General features: G+C 41.8%; 1 protein-coding gene across 1 annotated transcript in view; it reads left to right on the top strand.

Moving 5' to 3' along the window:
- The window catches only part of PTPRG (protein tyrosine phosphatase receptor type G), a 405785-nt gene that overhangs the window by 215392 nt on the left and 171815 nt on the right, over positions 1–18578 (top strand). The window contains exons 3-4 of the mRNA XM_082059907.1: positions 89–268; positions 5272–5420. Of these exons, the coding sequence (XP_081916033.1) occupies positions 89–268; positions 5272–5420 (329 nt within the window). The remainder of the gene's footprint in view (positions 1–88; positions 269–5271; positions 5421–18578) is intronic.

Raw genomic sequence — 18578 nt, 5'->3', positions numbered from 1 at the left:
GAGCTTATGTGCTTCATCCTCTTCCTTAAGAGTTATCCAGAACTGCTGAGCCACTGGAATGTTAATTGGCATTGGTATTTTTTGACAGGTACCTATGGTCCTGATCACTGGGTTACTTCCAGTGAGAAGTGCAGAGGGTCTCACCAGTCTCCCATAGACATCATAGACCATCAGGCACATGTCGGAGATGAGTATCAAGAGCTGCAGCTTGATGGTTTTGACAATGAATCTTCGAACAAGACTTGGATGAAAAACACAGGAAAAACGGGTATGTTCTTTTCTGTTTGTCTTCATAGCCTGCCTGCAGTCAATTAAAAATTCAAGCCATGTTCCACCCTCTTCTTTTTTCATTGTTCTGTTGTTTGGATTTTGCTGCTTGCTTTTTTTTTGTTAATATAATTTTCCAGCAGCAGTCACTATCTGCCTCTGCATTCTGTGCAAAGCTAGTTCTGCAGGCTGATTTTAAGGGTTTGTTGTTGTTTTGTTTTGTTTTGTTTTTTTAAGGGATTTTTTTTTAGGTTCTCAGTATAAAATCATTCTCTTGGTAGTCAGCTGTTCCTCAGAATAAAAAGCTGCATAAGTGTTTCAAGGTGTAACCTTGAATTATCAGCTTTGGGAGGCTGGAACATCTAATCCAAAAGAATGCTGAGATGCAAGGTGCTCAGACTTTTGTAGGAAAGGGGAAATCTTAGAAATTGGAGGGTTTTAGAAAAGAAAGAGCAATAACTACTCAGAGTAGTAGGGGCTTATTAATGTGTTTCTGATATGATTATAGCACTATGTTCTTCACTGAAGTGAATCCTCTTCTGCTTTGTCTGTTCTGGCTTTTATAGAAGAGAACAGTCAAAGTACTGCTTATTTTCACCAAAACAGTTCACCAAAAGGTCAAGGTTGATTTATATGCAGAGCTGTATGCATTTGATTACTCTTTAATTCTAAAACTGTAAAAAGCAGAAATTATAAGGCCACCCTCTTCACTTGACAAGGTCAGATATTTTTAGGGAATTGGATTAAACCACTAATTAATTCAATTTTATTTATTGGGAGTATATTTTTATCTTCGTTAACATTCGACACGCATCTCTATAGAGCTTTATGTAACATGTCTCTAGTCGGAGGTCTGCTAGCAAAACCCAGGGCAGGTACCTGCTTCGGGAGTTTGGAATGCAGCTGAGCACGCAGCGTGACCTCTGAACACCCACTGTGGCCAGGGGACCTTGGATCTGAGCCCAACCTGGAGTCCAGCAAGAGCTTCAGATCCAGTTCCAGCGATTCAGGTTCTTAGCAGGAATTTGGAGTTATTGCCCCCAAGATGAGATGGAGTGACAGACTGTGATCCTGGTTTCTTTCACTGCAAAGCAAACCCAATTATAGTAAACCACCACCAAGAGTAGAGTGGGTTTCTGATGCATTACTGAGGTTTTTTTTCCAGCTTCACTAAGAAATGTTCCTGTTTGCTTTGAAATCCTGACTTAGTTGCCCTTTGTAGCAACGTGAGGTTCAGGCAAGGCTGAATGCTCTGGAAGTTTGGGGCTTAATTCGTCTATTCATGTTATGCACCCTGCCCTTTTGGTCACAGAGGGGTGTTTGTAGTAACCAGCAATAAACATAATTAGAAATATTACTAGAAAGTGATTAGTCTAAGGAAGATGCTAATGCTCTACTGTACATGTAATAGGAACATATTGCTGCGCGTACAATAGGAAACCATGTTGAACCGAAACGTGCCAGCAAATTTTCCAGTCTCCACGCAGTTGGCAAAGAAAGTTGTATCTTCAGTCTCCTCTGCTGGGTGATTTTAGCACTGCTGCTGTATTTGATTTCCTCACCCATCGGGGTATGGATTTTTGCTGACAAGTTATTGCTTCGCAGAGCAACAGTAACTGTCACTTTTCTTGGTAACTTACGGCCTTTTACTGGTAACGTGAAGACTCTTTTTGCCTTGCTGTCATCCCTGATTTCTTCTGCTGGGCTCTTAACTCCTCCCTTATTTTACCAAGTCCTATTCCTTTTCTTGTTTTTCTGACCTTTCGAAGAAACTTGCCTGGGTTTAATTTTTAAGATGGGTAAGTGGTAGAGCAGCAAAGCATTAGGATGTTTTGGTTTGTGGGTAGAACATAGAGGCAGGTTGTGCCATAAATTGCGATGCTTTTTGGCAGCAGAGTCTTGGAGCAGACGGCCACATGAGACCTTCATATTGCAGACTGGCAGAGATAGTAAACTAAATATCAGTTTAAGCAGTGGTGACGGATGTAGAGGGCATTCCTCAGCAATTAATGACTGGTTAAAGGAGACAGGGGTCTAAGGGAAAGCTGAAGGCCCTTAACCTTGATGCTCATTAACTGGCAGAAAATGCGTTGCTTGGGTTATTGTTAGTGCTATTGGACCTAGTAATTTGGGGGGGGGGAATAGAATAATTAGTTATTTTTATGCTCTGAAATGTTTAAAGGTAAAGATGTTATTGCTCTTTAGATTCGTTGTGCTCTTTCTTGTTTCCCCCTCACTCCCCATCAGGTAAAGGGCAGACAATGTACAGAAAACAGTGTTTCTTTCAGAAAATGGAAATGGATTCATTAAGCCTCTGTCTCGACTAGAAATGCTTTTGTGCATTATTACACTAGCAAAGGCACTAATGCGGGTTCCATTTCATCACCGTAGTAGCTGGTTCCCAAGTACAGATCACTTTGAGACTATAAGCACATTTCATAGTTGCATTTGCATTAGTTGTTTTCATTTGTGCCACCGCATAATTAAGTGCTCGTTGGTGTCAGCCGGCCTGAGGCTGATGAGGCTTCTCCAAGCCTGACCTGCCCCGTGGGAAGAGAGCACCCGTGGGAGCAATGCCCACACCAGCGTTACACGGATATCACCACTTCACTCCTTTTTAGGTCACTGAGAGCTTCTAAAAACTCCTTCCACTCAGAGAAACCTACCAAAATTTCTGCCAGAGGTGTGTTTTTCTTAAGTAATTTTCCCTCGTGATGTGCATCGTTCTGGCTGGCCCTGGCCCATCAGAGCTGCTCTGCTTTGGATCCAGGTTTATTTTTTGCTCTCACGAGGGTGATGGGCATAGAGCTCCAGCCTTGATCCTGCAAATGGCATCAGACAGTTGTGATCCTGAGGGCTGTGCAGCACCTCCTTTGGGTCTGAAATCTCAGTTATATAGTATTTTAAATCAGTGGGCTTTGGGGGTAGATTCCTTGCTGTGCACTGTACAGAAATCATTGGATAAAACCAGTGACTCCTGAAATTCAGTAAGGTGATGTTTGGTTAATTCCAGTCCTGAATATTAGAAATGACGTGAAGGAGAGGGAAGCCCCCAAATCAGTGGCAATAAGGGGATGCTGCTGAGATAGGAAGGTGATGGGAACATGTGTTGTACAGCTCAGCAGCATAGGAAATACTGTAAAATGAACAATTAGATGAACATTTCAGATTGTACATCCTCCTAATTATCCTTTTAATTATTCATTTAAAACAAGTAAAATGACCCCTGACAGAGCCATAAATGATTTAGGAACTATCAAATATTTATTAGATGCAACTGAATCCCCACAGAGGTTTTTAACAGATGCACACAAATCTGCTTTTCCTGTATTCCTCATCTCCTACAATTTTATCTATGGAATTTATAACCAGTTGAGTGAGACTTTCAGTATTTAAAATGCTGCTGAGCTCATTGAGAATTTTTCTAGGAAGGGAGAGAGCAGTGGTACTTTGAGTCACGTTTCACAGATCTGCTGTGAGGCAGTGGCCACCAGCTGTGCCCTGGCTGACACAGCCAGTGTCCTATAGCCAGTCCTACACCTCCCATCTTCCTACACAAACGCGTGGAGTGCTAAAAGAACCAGAAATCGTGGAAGAATATAGCTTTGTGATGTCATTGTCGCAATTTAGAAATGTGTGAACATCTCATGCAATTTAACATTTAGAGGGTTTTAGCGTAAACAATTTAAAGTTGAGATGTTTCTACATTGCACGATTGCACCGGAGATGAGGCTGCTGTAGCCAACTGACTGTATCCTGGAAGGGCAACTGCGGTGTGCAGAAAGGCCAGCCTGCAGCAAAGCCTGCCGCTCAGTCACCAACAGAGGAATAACCTTTATTTCACTACTTTTTTTTTTCCCCAGCAATGAATAAAATCCTCCTTATTACATAATAAATTTGGATGTGATGACACAGCTGGCTTGAGAACACAGAGAAATCCTTGTGGGTTATGCTATTCCCATTAAACAAAACCAAAAGAACCAACCTAAGAACTTTAATGACAGAATTCTGGACACAGCAAGCGGTGGTCTGCAATGGCTTTTACAAGAAAATAGTTCTGATTTTAGTTCTGGTTTTGAGCAGCAGTTTTGTAAGGGATAAGAAGAAAGGATTTTGTAAGGAGTCATGCATGTTAGGATTTTTAGGAATCATGCATGTTAGAAATGGGAGATGCTAGAAAGGCGGGTGATCTTGTAGAGAGAGCAGCAGACAGGGATCTTTGGAAAGCTGGATTCAGTTCTTAGCTGGACTATAGACCTCCCCTGTAACATGTACCAGCTTCCACCATATGATTTTGCCCTCTATTTGGACCTACAGCTTTTATTGTTACATAAAATACAAAGGAAAGCAAATACAAAGAAGATCCTTTTGACCCTTATTGAATCATGTAATAATAATGTCGAAGTTACTGTAATAAACCCCAAGTTCTTATGGAGGACTTCTGATGAGTGGTTCTTAAAAACTTTATTGTCACTCTTCCCACTTTACAGAAAGGAGGAACAGGGACATTAAGGCAAGTACGTGCCATGGCCAGCAGTAGAGGTGGGACAGGGCACTGGGGTTCTCTCTTTTCCCCCCAACAACACCAAGGAAATCCAACAAGCAGAGGATCCATTCTTTTCCTAACTTGTGATCTACAGACCTTCAGTAATTTTTCAAGGCCAAGAAATGTGGTCAGCCATTACTCCTTGGAACCACATTAAAGAGGTTCTGATGGAGTTTGCCATTCAAATTTCAATCAAAGTCCAATAAAGAGGGCAAAAAGTCCTTGAGAAATTTGGACTTTGTAATTTTCTGTAGTCTACGTAACTTCATAATCACTTCCATAATTAGCCAGCATTACTTGCAGACTTTTTTTTTTTAAACCAATCCCTGTAAAGAGGAAAATGATGACCTGACATTTTACTTGCATTAGAAGAAGTATTCTAATATAATGAGCAAAAACTGTAAATGCTTCAGAAAAGCTGTGCTAAGAGTGCTTTTCTCCTTGCTTTGTGTGTGCAGTTGCTATCCTGCTGAAGGACGATTATTTTGTCAGTGGTGCCGGGTTGCCGGGCAGATTCAAGGCAGAGAAAGTGGAGTTTCACTGGGGTCAAAGCAACGGATCGGCTGGCTCTGAGCACAGCATCAATGGCAAGAGGTTCCCCGTTGAGGTGAGTGGAAAGACATGTGCTTATGTTGTCGGGGGGGGTGGAAAAATCATAATGTATTGCTGTAGTTTGAGATGACTGTGAAATAGGGCAGCGTTTCCTTCAGTGAACATATCACTTTCAAGGCCCTTCCGGCCCTCGCAGCACTCTATCTATCATCTCTTATGTGCTTTTGCAATGTCAGCTCTGAGCTTTGCTTTGCTAGCATTGCCAGCTCTCACATCCCATGGGTTAAGTTGCAAACAGCCACTTTGCTGGTTTCTCCCATAAGCTTTTCATGTGTGGGAGGATCTCCTTGCAAATATCCACAAAATGACCTCGTTGTCCTCCAAATCTTCCTTTCCCATGAAGCTCACAAACAAATAGCAGCGGTTTGGGAGCCGTCATACCGAGACCGCTGTCTTTCATTAGTATTGCTTCCTTGCACACATCCGGCGCTCGCTCTACCTGTATTCAGCTGCGGTCTCATGCCTTGCGCTAACACGGAGCTGTGCAAACAGCTGCGCGTTGGCTCTGCCCGCGCCGGAGCCAGCTGGAGCCGAGCCAACCGCGGAGATGCCGTAACAGAGCAAGGCATCAGCTCGGGCACAGCACCCTGCGAACGCAGCAGCATTCAGGGCACAGGGGCCACCATCTGCAGCCGAGCACAAGGTTGGGTCTATAGATGATGGGGAGAGTCCCGGCGCCGCAGGCTGCTGCGGAGTCTGGTGCAGTTGGGTCTTGGCTTGTGCCCGGGAGTCCTGGGTCGCTCTGTCAGCAGTGCGATGTTTTCTGTGTCAATAGATTTTGTTGATACTTTTCACTTTGTATTCAAGGTTTTGCATGGTGAGATAAAGCAGATGTTATCTGGGGTTACCTTTGCCTGTTGGTAAGCAGATAAGCACTTCCAAAGCGTGGCATGTGGACGTGAGCAGGTTGAGGGGAGCTGTGCTTGCCCAGAAAGTGAACGTGTGGGCAGAAATGGTTGTCCTGTGAGCTGGGTCTTGCAAGAACCTGATTCAGCCCCCAGCTTACCATAATTTGTCACATCTGGCTTTTGCCAAGACATTTTTCAGAGGCGAGAAGGAGCTTCCAAAGTGTAAAAGGAGGTTGTAATATCCTCTAGTGCATTAGCAAAGTCTCTGATTTTCACCTCCTTACTCCAACTGCCCCATCACATGAGAATCAGAAGCCATTTTTGTCTCCCAGTTCTAAACCTGTGCATTGGATGTTCTATTTTCTTACTTTTTAGAGAGCTTTTCCAACAACTTTTGGCTTGATGTAGCTGTAATTTCTTACAAGGGCCAATGCCTGAACACATGGAGCAAAGGCCCAGATGTTGTCAGGCAGTCCTGTTGGCAAAACTGATTTTTTGTAACCCTATTTTTGGGTGGCAGAAGGAGCACTCAGGAAGTCTACAGAGCCAGTCAACTCCTCCTGTGAAACTGCAGGGAGTGGAGATGGTAAAGGAGCCTGGGCTGCCTTGTTTGTGTCAGAAATAGTATTTCCACTTCACAAACCCTTTCTTATGATGCCAAGGCTATTAGATGCTGGCTTGATGAATGGAAGCTATTTAACTTTGGAAAAAGGCAGATTCCTAAGAAATAATTTCACTTTGGTTTAAATATTCTTCATTTTCTTTTCAATTGGTTTGAATACTAATTTTCTCTGCTTTAAAAATAATAATAAAAAAAAATGACGCTGCCTTTCCGGAATTCAGGTCACTTGTTTATTAAGGCTATCCAAAATAAATTACCATATCAGATAGGTTTAGTGTTAATCCTAGTAATGAAAATATAAGTTTCCAAGTGATTTGTATTCATTGTAATGGCATGAACTTCTGTTCTCTGACCTTCCTGCATATGATGGCATTAGCAGAATTCCCACAGCCATTCCTTTACTATTTTTTAAAGGAAGACCAAGTTCCAAACCAAGCCTGTCCCCATTGTCATGCTACCTACCTCCTGCCCAAGAATTAAGCATTTCAATCATGTACTGGAAGGGATTTTCATGGGTGGATTTTGACGGGTCCAATAGATCTCAGGTGATGAAACCAAGTCCTTCTTGCCAATGCATGCAAAAATAGTCCTCATAGTTGGGCTTAGACCTCTCAAACAGTAACTGCACAAGCATGCATAGTGAAGCTTTTAATTTGCAATGCAAATTGTAGGTCAGCTTGCAACTGTCTGATGCAACCCTGATTGTGTGATGCTGGGAGGTCTGTACCAGAAATACTGTACTTAATTTGAGAAGTGGCATTTCTAGGAAGGCTGTAGAAAGGAAAAACCAAAATTCTGTCCTACCCAAAGCAAAGCCCAAACCATTCTGATTATTCTGAGCCTGCAGACATAGGTAAAGCTTGTAAGGAGAACACGGGTATCGACATTCCAGGTCTGCAGGAGTTACAGTGGAGATGCAGCTGAAGGGAAACATTTTCTGAGTCTAATGGTGCAACCAGATGTGGACTACGCAAAACCCATTAGTTCCAAAGCACATCCCAAGGGAATGCAAATAGATCATCTTCATCCACAGACTGTGCTCTGTGCATATGAAGTTTGGATGTTTTTTCCTCTGGGAAACAAACTGCTTGCTGGTAGTCTTTTTTCTTGAAGAGGCTGCAGAAACTAATTAAAAATGTCAGATATAATACAGAGCGTTATTGTTTGACCATGTTGTTTGGTTTTTATTATTACAACTAATGTGTCAGATGGTAAGACTGTCTACGTTAATTGGTTTCCTTCATTGAAGCCCATCTGGATCATATTTTTTTTATGATTTATATGTTAAATTAGTTGGTAAGATATATGAGAACATCCTTTTGTTTCCTGCTTTAAAGGCATGTTGGATCAAAGGCGTATTATCTTGTAGTACTTTTATGCATGTGTAGCATATTGTGATTCCTTTTCAAACCATGGCATATGTAACGGTATTCTTTCATTATGTGGTCTTGATTGCTTAGTTATTGATTAGATTTTTCCTGGTGATACTTGAGCTTTATGAAGCCATTATGAGCTTGGCTGATTCTGAAGTAACATTTACGAACAGAGATGTCGACGTGCCTCAAACTTTTATCCGCAGCCAGGTTCCAGTTTGCGACACCAGGCCTGGTCCACCTTGGCTTGAAGTTTCCTTTTTGCCTCCTTCTTGCCATTTTAGCACCATCATCTGGGTGAAGCCAGGAACTAGTGCTGCGATGCCGAAGATTAAAGTGATGCCATTAGTGTATTGCTGTGCGAGCGGAGCGCGAATCCTAATGAGGATGTGGGCTCTGCGCCAGCTTAGAAAAAGTCTCTCTCCTTTTCCTTCAAGTTAAGAAAAGTTTTTAACATTGCATTCTCTAAATTTTAATGAATTGCTGACTCCTTTGTATTTTGTTATTGTTCTCCTCTGCTATAATTACTCAGGTTTTCTTTTTCTCTCTGAAGTCAAAGCGCTATATAAATGAACATGCAAACGCTAGAAACCACTTAAATGGTGAAGTGACAAAATAAAGAAGATGAGCTTCCCTCCGGCCAGGAGAGAACCAAGGTTCCCCTCATTAGAGCCAAGAGCGGTAATTGCAGTGTTTTAATCTCCAGTGTCACCGCGCCGGTTACCAGCCCTGCCTGCTGGGAGGGAAACCCCGTGCCGAATATTCCATCGGGGACTGAACGGCTGACGTGGCAGCGCTGGGCTGGTGGAGTTTGGTACCACCGGCCCAGCATAACTGTGATTTTTTTAAATTTTATTTATTTTATTTTTTTTTAGCTGCTTCGTACTAATTTTTATGCAAAATGCTGATTATTTCTGTGAAGAGCAGAAATCAGAAGAGTGATTTTAATCATGACTGTGTTAATTTGATGTGAGCTTTGGCTGTTTATGAGCTTTCTCTTTAATGGCGCTAATTGTCAGTTATAATGTGAACACCATTATACAGTAATATACAGTAATTTATTTAGTAAATGAGAATCTTATTCCAAGGACCATACTGCAATATGCCGTAGAGACCTCATCCCTTTAATCTTACATGAACAAACTTGCACTGTCTAGGCCAAATTGGTAATAGGAACATCAACTTGGCTACTGAAAGAGCAGTGTGATTTCATACCCACAAGTGCCAACATGCGTGGTTTTGGAGATCTCGAGTTCTCCATTAAAAAAAGAAAAAAAAAAGTAAAACAAACAAGAAAACCTCACAAACCATCCCAGCAGAAAATGAAGCGCTAACACCCTTTCATGTCAATTAAGAAGCTTTTACATTATGTTGATAGATTCATTTTACTAAATTATTACAAAACAATCATTTGCATTAACAATTCTTGCTCTTTAAGCATGTTTCTTAGAACGCTTTCCAGGTTCTAATGGTGTCTTTGTTCTTGCTATTTCTTTGATTTTCTTCTTTTTCCCTTTGAATATACATACTAACTTCAGCGTGGTCTACATCTACATCTAGTTGCTCTAATTTGAGTGCTCAGATCTCCTTGCCAAAGTTTATCACAGTGTGTTATCCTACCTCTCATACCACTTAAATTCTGATGGTTTATGTTATCACAGGCAGAAGACAATCAATGTCATTAACGTAGCAGAAATGTGTGGTATTCAGTGCATGAAAACACATACTAGAGAGAATAAACTGAGACAAGTTAATGTTTTTTTATGTTAAGTCTTTCTATCATTCCTGGAGTCATTTACAGTGTATTTCCAGCCTTTTGTCCACCTGTGGTTGGCAGGGGATATTTACTTTTTAATGTTACAACTGTGGCCTTTTCTGGTTTTTAGTTTTACTCTTCGTGCATTTTTAAGTCTGTTTAGATTTGTGTGTGGTTTTTTGACATATTAAGAGATGAACGTACCACAGTACGTTTTCTTCATATCCATGAGAGAACTAACACCCTATGTTGCTGTGTTGCAGCTGGGTTTATTATTTCTGGCATCCAGTATATCTGGTAATTGTAATTTTGCAAAGATCTTGTGTTGGCTTAAAGCACAAGTAAAGACTAATTGTGAAACAGGGACCCAGCATTGGTTTTATTTCCTTATATTTTGTTTACTAGTTGCTCTTCAAATTTCCTTGCCTCCATCTGGCAGGATGTAGCAAAGCAGAAGTCAATAAATGATGGAGGGACCTAAAGAGAGCCATTGAGAATATATCACAGTGAGAGACTGTCTGTCTGAAGTAATTTTACTGTAATGTTCTCCCCAGGGACCAAATCCCCTCTTAGAGAGGGATACTTAGATCTCCCAGTGACTTTGATGGGAGATGTGCTGGTGGAAACTCTGACTGAGGATTTGGCTCCGTACTCACGCTGTCTGTGCTGTAGAGTGCCCAGGGAATTTAGTATGCACTGCTTATTCCATCTACATCTCTTACAGCACCCCTGACTTAATCATTCAGACAAGGAGATGGCTTGGGGATTTTCACATTTAATTAATTTTTTTCAAACTGACAATTAGCATGTTTTTTCCTTTCTGTTTTCTTACAGTCTTCTGTCTCCTCTCTCCCCACAGTCTTCGGGGGTTCCGATAGCCATAAAATACTCTAAAAATACAAGATGCAGGAGTCTCCAAACCTTGCTCCTCTTTGCTCTTCACCACTTTAAAAACTTGTTCAAGTTTCTTATCAAGAAATGTGTCATATACTGAGCACATGGGTGAGTTTCCATCATGTTGCACTGCAAAGACAGTGAGCAGTGTGAGTTAAACATCGTATAACTCTCTGGTTTACTGTTTTATTTTCCTTAGTGTAGCCGATACACTGTCTTCTCACAGTTGTCTTTAGTGCTTCCCATATACTGACAGGAGACTCAGTTGAGACTCTAATTAATGACTTTATTGCAATCAAGGTTCCATTTTAATGCAGAATGCTTCATCTTGTAGTAGTGAAATATTTAGTCTCCATCTGGCTGATCTTTTCTGTGAATGCCCTGTGATAATTAAGAAGAAACATGAGGGAATGGTCTGAAATGAAAATATGTTTAGTGGAGGGGTTAGTGTATCTTGGGACTGCTCGTGTAGAGATCCAGACAAAATTTAGGGACATAACAGCAGTTTGGGTTTATGGCAGCATCTTCCTGCTACCTGCCAGGCCCCAGTAATTTCTGGAGTCAGTTGCAAGTGTTACAATGCACCCAGAGTTTTATTGTGAGATAACTATCCTGTAACACAAACCAGATATAACTCTTTTCATGTTGGATGGGAATGTCCTGCTTTCCCCAAAGGATTACCAGTCTTGTTGGAAAGGTCTGAGGCAGTAGCACTACACTGCAATTACAGTATGTTAATGATGAGCTAAGAGTTGTACATTCCTGTTAACATAAATCCCTGATTTTCTGCATGATTAATTGGAATCTGGAAAGACTAACAAGGAGAAGGAGGATCAGATCAGGTGAAAGTAAGATAAGAGGCTGACAACCAGCTCTTGTTGTAAAGGAGAGTTATTTTGAATAGGAGAAAAAAAATCAATACAAAGGTTGGAGAATTTGACAGAGTTATAAGAGCTACTTTAATGAAAGGTAGCAGATTCAATAGGATTTTTACTTGAAATGTGGGATTGTCTGAGTTAGAAAAAAGGCGCTGTCTCTCCCCAGCTGTAAAGGTGAGCTTTACGTGCTGAGCTTACTGGGTACTTAGGCTGCTTGGGTTTACTGGCATTCATTCTGGGTGCTCAATGTGGCAAGCAAAGGGAAAAATAAAGTATGTATGGGACTTGCTAAATCTTTTCTTCTGGAATAGTTATTTGATTATGGGAGGAGAAGGAGGAGGGCAGTAGCTATTTCTGCTCCTTTGCCATGCTGGGTAGCTACCAGAAAGCATCTGGCAGACCTCAGCAAGGTAAAGGGTTTCATTATGAGGAGGTGAGTTCATTGGGCCCTAGCTGTAGGGAACAGGCTGGGACTTTGATATACACAAAGGTACATTACCCGAAGCTCTTCTCTGACATGTCCATCCAATGCACAGGTTTAAAACTGGGAGACAAAAATGGCTTCTGATTCTCATGTGATGGGGCAGCTGGAGTACGGAGGTGAAAATCAGAGACTTTGCTAATGCACTAGAGGATATTACAACCTCCTTCAGCCTCCTTCTGCCAGCGGTGATGCCAAGAGGTGGGCGCAGGTGGGGAGGCTGGACATGGAGGTTTTCTAACCTGGGTTAGAGATGAGGAATCAGCTGAGCCTCAGAATCCTCCCCTCTGTGCAGATACATCCTGGACAGAAGCACCACTTTGTTAAGTGTAACTAGATACGATGGCTTCAGTAAAGCTGCAGAAACTTGCTCCTGTAGCTGTTAGAGGGCTATTTTACTGCTCTCAGTGGAAACGGCCACCTCAGTCTTAAACAGAGGAGCCATGTTTCTCAAATTGCTCACAGCTTTTTAAGTTTGAGAACTTAGAGGCAGGATGGCAATTTTTTCAGAGTCAAAATGCACAGTCATGGAGTGTGTGAACCTTACAGAGGGGTGAGCTGCAGGTCAGCCCAGCATCCCTGGGCTGCGGGCTCTGAGGATGTGTCCCCTGAGTATGTGGGTCAGGGGTTTTTTCCACGTTGTGCTGGGCCAGTTCAGCTGTGCAGGAGGGTCCTGGGACACTAATAAAAAGCACATGAAATTTTCTAAGTGCTCAGTAGTTCCTCTTTCCTTCAGGCAAGTCTAACAGTCCTGGGACAGCAGGGCATCTTCCCTTGGAGATGTATGAACCTTCCAACAGGCCCTCTGGAAATAACAAACACAGATAACATTTGGAGAAAGAAAGAAACAACAAAAAAAAGAAACATTGCACAAATGTGTTAGGAAGTGATAATGTTTCCTTGGCACACACAAAAAAATCAAAACAAAACTTTACTGTGGTTAATGGGCTTGTTGGTAGCCTGTCTGCCAGTATTTCCCATGGAAGTCATTTCAGTGGGTCTCAAACAGTGGGAATAGATTTCACCAATGTTAATCATGATTTAAGGCAGCAAACAGGAAATTATTTAAATTGTCTATTATACTGGTGCATTACTGATTGCATTTTTGTATTTTTTTCCTGTAGAATTTTAAATAGTTGCTGTAATTTCATGCCAAAAGAATAAATTACGTCAGACATGTTTTTCACAGTTAGAAAACTCAGTACATTTATTCAGGTTTTACTTTTTTTCTGTTATATCACATGTTAAAAACCATTTTCTAAGGCATGATGACCAGAGGCTTCCAGAAAGGAAGATATATCTTGCTGTCTGGTTATTCATGTGTCTAAATAAGTTTGCATTAAAATTGATTCTATAATGCGGTCACCGAAAAGGCTTTTTAATCCCGAGGGGAGGCAGGCTGTGAAATGCATTCACTGTGGACTATGCTGATCAGTAGTATCGTGTTTACGTTCTTGCCCTCCCACCTGAATCCCTTTGCTGTCTCATATTGAGTTTAAAAGCTCTTTGGGACTAAGAATGTTTCTTTGCTGGGTTTGTGGAGCTCCTGCCCCACTGGAATTCCCACTCTGGGATACAGCAGTGCTGCTGCTAGAACCACAGGCTTTGCAGGGATGAATTGCTTTGTTTTTCTGTGATAAAGCTTCACATGATGTAAGAGATTGGCCAGCAATATGAACATAGTCCCTGCTATTTCCCCAGTTCACAGGCATTGTATTTCCAGACAGGATGGGAAGGTTGACTAAAGTTGAGAAAGGATCTAAAACACAGCAACAGTTTACTGTCTGGTAGAAATGAAATAACAATCAAGTGGTTGAAATGAGACAAAAAGGTATGTGTTTGCTCATGCTTTGAGACACACAGCACTCATTTCTCTGTAAAGAAAAAACAATTTGGGTAAAACACTTGTATCCCTGTGTATGGTGTGTTCTCTTGCTGCCTATTTTTCTGCCGAGCTTAATAAGCAGAATTCTGTGTTCTCTAATTAGTTGGGCTTTTCAGCACATGCCTCGAAAGACCAATAACGACCTTTTCTATCACCATCCCATCTAGGCTGGCCGTCCTCAGAGGGGGCTTTCCTTTATCCTCTGGCTTCACAGCGGAGGCGAAGCAGGTTCATACTTCCAGGGAATCTCCAGCCCCTTGTGTTTCCTGCCCACGGCTGCCACCCGTGCTCACTGCTGGGCTGGAAAGCCTTTGTTACCATATCCCTCAAAGAGGGCTCAGGTATCGCTGTCCATTGACCATTCAGGAGGGGTTTTTATTAAACATAGCTTCTCATCTACAGATGTGTAAGAAAGACAAATTTTGGCTTCCCACCAGAATGAGAACTAGCGTTACCAGGTGGGAAAGAGCTTTTCCCCTCTGCAGTGGGCTTAACAGTTGATTAATAGTTTATTCAGGCACAGAAAACTGTACCTGATCTGCCAAAAGAGTGCTAGATTCTCCAGAAGGGACTGTTAATTGTCTAGGAAAAGAAGATTGAAAGTATCTCCATAATAAGTTATGGATGAATCAGTCTTCTCTGGGACTGGGGGCAAACATGATTTTTGAACAGGCTCTTAGATATGAAATAAAGGGTGAAGGCGCAACCTTGCTCACCCCAGGTGCTGAATTAAAAATACACGTTAGCACAAGATCTATCAAACATTTGTTATGGAAGGGAGACAAATCATTGGGATTTGATCATACCAGGGATGGATTAAATGTCTTGAATTTTGTCATTTTTGTCTTTATAAAGCTTTTAACTACATTCTGTTTTGAAGTTCATGCCTGCAACACTGCTTGTGTTTGCTCTTTACCTTAACCAGATTGCTGTAAGGGTGATTTTAGTTGATTTTTTTTGATTCCTACATGAAGCCCTTCTGTTCCTTCAGGGTAGTGGTGTCTACGACTAAGATAACAAATTCAGTGCTCAGTGCCTGCATGCAGCGCATAAGGGTTTTCAAAGAGTAGCAGGTTTAACTTCTTAAAATGCAAAAGTACCCACAGATGAATAGCCAAAATTACAAAATTCATTTGAAAACAAGATGAAACCTCTTTTCTTTAGTTCCTCATCACCCTTGGTTGAGTGGGAAATTCTATTCTCCTTTCTGTGAGCTCTAGATCCTCTTAGGGCAGGCTGGTACTCTCGAGAAGAAGGTGCCTTGCTGAGAGTTGAGTGACACATTTAATCTTGTGGTGGCACATACTAGGCAGCACCATAATATGCCTTAAGAAAACGAAATGTCATTACATCCAGTTCAAAATAGGAGATTGGAGATAATGGGAAGGTTTTAGAAAAGATTCATTTGAAATTCTTTGCTTGAGAGGTCTCATTCTGTTTGGGAGGCAGGGATGTGAGCGCTCAGTTAATGAGCTACATTCAAAAGATGAAAATTCAAGAGAGTAAATGTAAAACCCATTATTTCCTGAACATAAATGGAGTCACCCATCCTCAAATCCATAGTCGTCGTCTTTCTCCTCAACCTCATCTAATATTCCCCTTGCTCGCTGTTTAACTAGGAAAAAATTTAGGGGCCTTTGCCTCCAGGAAATACCCAAAGTAGATACCTTCAATCATATCAGTCATTGATGTTAAACCACATGCTGTTTACTAAGTAATGCTGAAAGCTCCATGCTGTTGTTGCTGGCATACCATTTATGAAAGGTCTGTTAGCCCTCCCACTGAACCATATGGTGATTTATCAGACAGTTTAGTAGTAGCAAGACCAAGACCTGAATTGGTAAAAACTAAAAGTGGATATTTCTTATGCTGTCTCCGATAAAATGTTCCTGTTCCTATTCTCTTTGTGTATGGGGAATGTGTGTGCTGATCTGTGTGTCCCCTTACTGGGCACAACCTGGAGGGAGCTGCTGTATTTCCAGTGTACAGGCTTATGATCTTGTAAATTAGTCTTTCAAGAAAGTGAAAACAGGAATTTCTGGATGCTTTCAGCTCAAATAGCTGCAGTGTTGGTCCATTTTAAAGAAGAGAAATACGAAATATACATGAAACATATGAAAGCTCAGTTGCGGGCTGCAACTCTGAGGAGTCTGAAGGTGAGACAATGTAAGAGGAAATCAATGTTTTCTGGAGAAAAACAAACAAACAAACAAACAAGCTCTCATTTCAAAGCAAAGCTTCCTAGCAGACTCTTTTGGCCTGCTTAACACTCGAGGTAGCAGAACATCCACATGTGATCTCTGACATAGTATTACTGCATTAGTAGCAGAGTTAGTTCAGATGCTTTCTCATCATGATCAAGTAAGATAGAAGTGGAAAACATTTTGGTAACACTGCAAAGAATAATTTGGCAGCAATCAGATGCTGGGACTGGAAAAGGGCAGTAGAGGAGAAATAATTAGCAAGAATCATTTTCAGGCCTTTACAACCTGACATGTCTTTCTAGCAGTGAATGGATTCACCTGACACCCAGTGATAGCCATCTGATAAAAGAACTCATAAGATCAATACATTGATACTTTATCCTTGAAACAGTATTTAGAATCTCTTCTTAGGTTCATTTCTTCTGTAAAGTTATAGCAATCTGGGACTGGAGATAATGCGTTCATTACAGTCTTATCGGCCCTTCTTCATTTACTGTATTTTAATGCGTCTACTGTGGTTGCAGAAGAAGGATACTCAGTGAGCTTAATCTGCTCATGCTTTAAAAAGAAAGGATGCTCAAAAGATTAAAATGAGGCCTCATACAGAACAGGTTTGAGAGTCTGCAGTGCTTACAATGGCTGGGCATTTTGTGCAAGAGGTATTTTGAACATAAAGCTTCTGTGGTGCTGGCTCTGCAGACCTCATAGCGTGGAGAGAGGGGGAGCTGAGCACAGCTGAGATTTTGCTTTTGTAGACTGAGGTTTTGCCAGGCTCTCGCACAGCTAAGAATGCCAGAATGTCACCAGGTTAAACCTAATGCTGCTCCTTTCTGTTAATGTATCTTGCTGGTCGACGTCTCTTCACATTGTGGGCAATTATTTGTGTGATTGCAATGCGCACACACCCCAGGACACAGAAATAGTGTGTGCATGCTCGAAATAATGCTCATGCAGATAAGTACCATGTGTGTATGTACAGAGAGAGATTTAGATCTGTTTGTATACACTCACCAGATTTCCCCGAATGCACGTGTTTTTAAAGAATTTAAAAGGCACTGGAAATTTTCTTTTTAATGAATGCTGCTTTGGAGGCAAAGAGACACGCAGCAGGGCGGTGTTTTCTCTGTGATTGAACCATGTATATGTTCTATCTCTAGCAAGGGAGAAGCTCATGTTGAAAAAGGACTGATTTATCTAACAACATCAACAACAACATTTTTTCTGATAAAGACTGGAAAGATCAGTGACTGCCCTTTGAGCGCCCGGGAGGAATTATTTGTACATCTATGTGCTGGTGTTGGCGGGTGCGGCAGCCTGAGGGGCCGGTGCCATCCCGGTTGTGGCACTGCCGGGCTGGCTGGCGGGTGGAGAGTTCAGCACTTTCAAAACCGGTGGGTGTTGTTCGTTTTAAGCAGATTATGGCATGAAAGATGGACGAGAAGATCAGAACTGGCAGGAAGCTGTGATTTGAATAGGACCTTCAATTTGACACATGTTATGTCCTTAAGAGAAGACTCGGCGGCTGTTTTCTGTTGACAGGTGTGGCGACGGCCTTGAGGGATGATGGGCACTTCGGTGAATTGCTAAATTGATTTGATAATCAGTAAGTGAATTTGCTAAGAGCAGGTACTACGTGCCTTCTTGGAGGCTTGGTTAACCTAGTGACAGCTTGTTTAAATGTACTAGCAGGTTTTAGTTTATTTTCCCTTCTTTTTTTTTTTCCCAGTGAGACCTCTACAGAGTTACTGCTAAATAAGAGAAGTAATTTCTCTTCTTCAGTTGTAAAACTAACCCGAAGACAGCCAGACCTCACTTTTACAAAAAAAAAACCCTGCTATTCCAGGTTAAATTATCTGGATTTTCTCCAGATATGCCCAGAAAGTGGCAATTGTCATCATCAGGTCTGTAACGTTTATGTCCTCTCAATGGGGCTATAATATTTCATCACCCTTGACCTCTCTAGGTGGAGCATGTTGGTGTTGCAGCCCAGCCTTCGAGTTGCCTGGAGCCAATGTTTTAACTGCCTTGCTCCGGTTTCCAGCTGCTCTTTCCCAGCTGGTTCTGTGGACCATGGACCATGGAGGGAAACTCTGCTGGGTGCACAAAGGGAGGTTTTTCCTTTCCTTGGTGGCACAGAGGGTGGGGGATACAGGGCAGGAAGGGCAGGCAGAGGCGGCCGTGCGGGGGGTGATTTCCTCAGGTGTGTTTCTGT

This window comes from Streptopelia decaocto, assembly GCF_964273445.1.
Source record: "Streptopelia decaocto genome assembly, chromosome: 8".
Lineage (NCBI taxonomy): Eukaryota > Metazoa > Chordata > Aves > Columbiformes > Columbidae > Streptopelia > Streptopelia decaocto.
Note: the sequence above shows the minus strand (reverse complement) of the source record. Positions and strands in the feature narration are given on the sequence as shown.